This window comes from Boleophthalmus pectinirostris, unplaced genomic scaffold (genome assembly GCF_026225935.1).
Source record: "Boleophthalmus pectinirostris isolate CB_2022bp ecotype Guang Dong unplaced genomic scaffold, ASM2622593v1 HiC_scaffold_21, whole genome shotgun sequence".
Taxonomy (NCBI): Eukaryota; Metazoa; Chordata; class Actinopteri; order Gobiiformes; family Gobiidae; genus Boleophthalmus; species Boleophthalmus pectinirostris.
The window spans coordinates 957001-963000 of record NW_026571175.1 but is presented as its reverse complement, the minus strand read 5'-3'; the positions used below and the strand labels follow the sequence as shown (position 1 = coordinate 963000).

Here is a 6000-nt window from a genome sequence, read left to right as displayed (position 1 = left end):
TTTTGCAACAGTGACGTCACTTTGAGCTGTCTGCGTCTGTCTGACACACTGACCCACTAACTGCACTGCAGAACCCGCTCTGAACCAGGTCTAAACCGGGTCTAAACCGGGTCTGAACCAGGTCTAAACCGGGCCTGAACCCGGTACAAACTGGGTGAAAACCAGGACCAGACCCGGTGTGTGGTACCTTCATGTCGGAGATAACGGTCTGGAAGAGGCCCCCCAGCGCGCTGCACTCTCTCTCCATCACCGTCTCCATGTTGTATATCCCGCGCTCTATGAGCCTCTGTCGCCGGCCTCGTCAGCCTCCACTCCCCGCTCTGAGAACCAGACCGGAGCTCCGGAAGAGCGGGCCGCGCCGCAGGGTTTAGCCGGCCTCAGGTGAGCCTCAGGCGGGTGGAAGCATGGCGCTGAGGACGGAGCCTGGAGGAAAACAGTCCGCACTGCCGCACGCACGCGCACACCACCACGCGCCGCTGTCTGATGCGAAGGGCCCTGGCGCGCGCATGCGAGCCGTGAGCGCGCACTACAGCGACCACGCCCCCCCAGCACGAGGATACCAGCGCGAGGAGCCACAGTGAGCTCCTGAAAGGCCCCGGATGACACCATAGACTGTATAAAAGAATCTATACGGTCTACAGTCACACCATAGACTGTATAAAAGAATCTATATGAACTACAATGACACCATAGACTATATAAAAGAATCTATATGGTCTACAGTCACACTATAGATTGAATAAAACAATCTATACCGTCTACGATCACACTGAGCTACGATCTAATGATGTTTCTTCCCCAAAAACACACCTGGAGCTGCGTCTGTGTCATTCACAGATGTCTGTCTACATTTCCAAAGCTCTAAATGCTGATCGACCTCGTGATGTCATGAAGTAATTAACAGCTCCTTTTACCTTTAATTCAGTCACAGCAAAACATTTAGTGTTAAAACTGACTCTCACAGAATCCAGTTTAACATTTTCTCTGGGTTTATATGAATCCAAGGTCTGTGTACCATTTGTTCTTTTGAATTTCAACTAAGAACAAAAAACAATAAAATGTTTATTTGTCAAAAAAAAAAAAAAAAAAAAAAAAAAAAAAAAACTAAACTTTTTTTTACCTCTATTCCCAATATTTAATTTAAAGTTTATTTCAAATAACACCAATCAAAAACCAGCCTCAGTGCCTATTTTAATTTAGATATTTTATTCAGTCTGGTTTATTTGCCCCAGATGTTCTGCTGCAGTGTCAGCTATGGATCGATAATAAAACTATTTTTATTCTAGTTCTATGGAGTCAAATGAACAAAGGAGAGTTTATCTCTGCTTCTTGTTTCTCATCATGGAGATCAACAATGACTTTCTACGACGTGAAAGTAAACGCGCCGCTATAAAAGAAGAGACACAAAACTGCAACCATTTCTCAGGTGAATCCTTCAAGCAGCAGAACCTCCAGGGCAAATAAAGCAGAGAAAGTAAAATATTGAAATTAAAATAGGCACCATGCATGTTTTTTTTTTTTTTTTTTGATTGGTGTTATTTGAAATAAACTTTAAATTAAATATTGGAAATTGAGGTCGAAATCTGTTTTTTTGTTTGACACTAAAATGGAAAAATGAAATACCGGTAAACTGTTTTCCCATTTTATTGTTTGTTAATTTATTAATTGAAATTCAAAAGAATGAATGGTACACAGACCGTCCAGTCTGGTCTAGAGTTCATTAAACATTTCAGGAAATATTAAGCTCCTGTTTAACCCCAAAATCAAGAGTTATATTAATATTTTTAAAGTAAATGGATAACACTTTGTAGGGTTATCCTGATTTAGCTAAACAACACTCAGAGGTGTTTTATTTTCATTCATTGAAGTTGAAATTCTGTACAAAACTGGTTCAAACTGGTCTTTTCTAGCGGGAGTGTGAAGTGGTGGTGGGAGGAGCCAAATTAACACTAAGGGAAGTTAAAGTAACACTAGCACTAACATAAACTTTAACCAAATCAACTCTGGCAAATAAACCCCCTAAAATATTTTACCCTGAAATTTTAACCCTCTAGTTTTTGCTGTGTGCAGATGAAACAGTCCAGACTTACAGTGAAGGTTACAAACACAGTGGAGCACTTCCTGTGTCACCACATGACATCATAAGGTGAAACAGAGTATTTGCAGGGTTTGTGTGTTAAACATGTTAAACAAAACACAACTCCAGGTCTGTTTGTGACGAGAAAACGACATTAGAACTACATAAATATTAGTGAGTCAAAAAGGTGGACAACAGCGCCTCCTGGCGGTACGATGAGAGAAGGCACCAGCTAACCACTCTGCCACAGACACACAAGGAGCACATGCAAACTCCACTCAGAGATCAGGAGTCTAACCCCCAACCTCCCAGAGAGAGGGGCCAGGCTAACCACTCTGCCACAGGAGCATCTGTGCGGGGGCGGCTTCAGCTGTAGACCGAGAGTAATAACAGAGGACGAAGACGAGGACGAGGACAGAGCTGTGTTTAATCTGGGACTAAAACACTCCTGACACATACAGCTGACGAGGAGCTTAAGAGACCAACTCCAACTAACTAACTCCAAAGAAATAACTCTACCGAACTCTAACTAACTAACTCTAACTGAATAAATAATTCAAACTAACACTAAGTCACTAAATAACTCTAAGTCTAATTAACTAACTCTAACAAAAAACCTCTAATTAACTCTAACTAACTATAACTAAATAAATATCTCAAACTAACTCTTAACTAACTAACTAACTAACTAACTAACTAACTAAATAACTCTAACTTAATAAATAACTCTAACTAACTCTAATTAACTAACTCTAAATAACTAAATAACTCTAATTAACTCTAACTACCTCTAAATATATAACTCAAACCAACTAACTAAATAACTCAAACTAACTCTAACTAAATAAATAACTCTAACTAACTAAATAAATAACTTTAACAAATTCTAACTAAATAAATAACTCTAACTGCAACTAAATAACTAACTAACTCTAACTAAATAACTCTAATTAACTCTAACTAACTAACTCTAAATAAATAAATAAATAACTCGAACTAAATAACTCGAACTAACTAAATAACTCTAATTAACTCTAACAAACTACCTAACTCTAACTCTAACTAACTCTAATTAACTCTAACTAAATAACTCTAACTAAAGGACTAAAGGAGTCCTGCTTACAGTCCTGGTTTAGTCCTGGTTCAGTTCTGGCACAGTCTTTGTTTAGTCCTGGTTCAGTTCTGGTACAGTCTTGGTTTGGTCCTGGTTTGGTTCTGGTTTAGTCCTCAGATTTTGTCCCAATACTGATGTTGTCTAAACCAGGACTTGACCAGGACTAAAGCTGGACTCTTGGTAATTAATTTCAGGACATGTCTGGCATGCTGGCAGCCGCGTCCTAACAGAGTGTGGGGACAAGACAGACAAAGTAATTCTCTACATCTGCCCCGTCCTTCAGTGTCCCATCTCCAGATCTTGGTCTAGTCTCGGTCAGGACCTTAGCTGGACAATTTGGATTTCTCTCTGTACCTGCTGCTCTCAGGCTCCTCATTCAGACCTGAGAATGTTGGTTTGAACCATGATCTTGAGGTTTTTATTTCATTATTTTGTCTTTAAATCCAGATCTGAACATTAATAACAGACCAGTCAGGTGTCTTCTTTCCCTGAGGTCGCTTTCACTAACGTTAGCAACAAGTTTTTGATTGACAGTGTTGCTATGATACTTGGGGTCAGAATTCCAAATATGGAACTGGGCTGTAAATTCACCCTTATAACTGCTGGCGTCAATGAGCTTCATCCATCCCCCGCCTCCAGTGGCTCCTCACTGGGTTTAACATCAACACATGACCCCTGTTTTAGCTTCAATTCACTGGCTGCCTGTGTGTTTTAGAATCGATTTAAAGATTTTACTGATCACTTTTCAAGCTCGTTTAGGTCTTGCACCAAGTTACATTTCAAATCTTTTAACCCCATACAAGCCTCCTGTGGCCGCAGATCCTCAGGCAGGTCCATGCGGCTGTTCCTCTTCAGCAGCAGATCCTCAGCAGGTCCATGCGGCTGTTCCTCTTCAGCAGCAGATCCTCAGCAGGTCCATGCAGCTGTTCCTCTTCAGCAGCAGATCCTCAGCAGGTCCATGCAGCTGTTCCTCTGTGGCTGAACCTTTTCAGTCCGAGCGCTTTGGAACGACCTGCCTGAGGAGATAAAGCTTGCACCATAATTTTTATAGGTCGGCCTTCCTTTAACTACTTTTAGCTTGATTTTAGTCCATATATTTATTTTGATTCATTCTCTCATCGCATCATTGCCCATTTTTGTGCTTTCCGTTTGTATTTGTATGTTTTTTTCTATTGTTCTTTGCTGCTTGTACAGCACTATGTAAACCTGTTTTTTAAAAGTGCTTGATAAATGAAGATGCATTATTATTATTATTATTAATATTATTATTATTATTATTATTATTATTATTATTATTAGGAGCTGAGCGCTCTAGGGGACGTCACACTTACTTAGTCCACTTCTTACAGTCTATGACCCAAAAATAGAGAACAATCAAACTCCCCACAAACAGGTTTGTTACTGATTCATACGTCCCAGTAGTTTGTAGTTCTGTTGTGAGTCGACTTCTCTCTCTTCTCTCTCCTCTCATCCTTTCCGGCCTCATGTCTGTTCAATTTCAGTCTTTATCTTAAATGAGCATTCTCTCACTTCTCTGTGTCATTAAGTCGGGTTAAATCAGTGTGTTTGAGTTTTGGGTCTGAGCCAGTTCACCATCTGAGCCCTGGGAGCCCGTCAGAGTCAGGAGTGTTCTGTAAAAAGACCCATCACACCAACCACTAGACTAACTACAGACTGGAGCTTTCACACAAGCACAGCTCTTCCTCTGCTGTTTTCATCCCAAATCTCCAAAAGTCAAATCCACAAATGATCATTTTGATTTGTTTTGTTTCATTCATTTTTTTTATTGTTGGTAATAAAAACGTTGTTACTTCATCAAAAACTTGCCTGAAGAGGTCTTAAATATATCTATGCATGTTTAAGTAATCTAGTGATCTCTCCCAGGCCCCATTCAAGCCTTCCTTAGCTGTATGAGCCAGTACAAGACTCCGCCCACAAGCTTACATCACCCGTGCCCCCACACAGACGTGTGGAGGTTTGCAGCTGAGGCAAAGTGCACTAGACTCACAAATGTTGATGTGCACCAAGCTGCTTTTCTTTACACACATAAATCACTTTAACTAATCAAAACATTGAGTTTGAATTCATTTTTCTGTTTGCACATGAAAGAGGACATTTTATACAGAAATAACAGAGTCTTGAACCCTGAGCAGACACACTAAAGCCAATCGACTGAAACTACTGAGCTAAACTCCACAATATAATAAACAGACTTAGTTGAGGGTAAATATTATATATAAAATATATCAAGTATTTATTATTGGCACTGAGCAGTTTTTTATTCCCAGAAGGACTGGTGAGGCAGTGCCTCTCCTGAACACACCACAATTCTCCACAAATGTATAAAAACATGAGACAAAACTGCACACAGCACCATGACAAACACATGACAAACCTGATGAGATGTGCAGGAGCTTCATTAGTGAGATGCACTGTGACCATGTTGTGATGGTGCTCTGAAGGGGGGGTGACTTAGCACAAGGGGTAAAGTGAAACTTTTTAATGCCTAATTAATATGTTGTTTCTGGAAAATTGAGCATTTTCAAAACCCTAAAAGGGAACATGGAGATGTAAATATGTGACGTGTTACAGTTAAGACTCCACAGAAGTCAAATACTCCTCTGTAAAGCCACAGTGTGTAACATTAAAGCATTTTTATTTTAGTCTGAACATGTCTTACTGTGAGCAGGCTCGCATCTCCACAAACTTGACTCTCATTTGGCCTCCTGCTTGTTTCCATGGAAATGTTCTTTTAGCTGAAATCTTCACAGCATCACATATAATCCATCTATCTCCATGGAGAATGTTC

At 40.2% G+C, this 6000-nt stretch overlaps 1 protein-coding gene across 2 annotated transcripts in view; it reads right to left on the bottom strand.

Moving 5' to 3' along the window:
- LOC110156521 (MTSS I-BAR domain containing 1) overlaps positions 1–503 on the bottom strand; it is a 21170-nt gene extending 20667 nt beyond the window's left edge. For both annotated transcript variants that reach the window (XM_055157544.1, XM_020920721.2), the window contains exon 1: positions 188–503. In XM_055157544.1, coding sequence (XP_055013519.1) covers positions 188–259 — 72 coding nt within the window. In that variant the 5' untranslated portion in view covers positions 260–503. The remainder of the gene's footprint in view (positions 1–187) is intronic.
- Between the last annotated feature and the right edge of the window lie 5497 nt (positions 504–6000).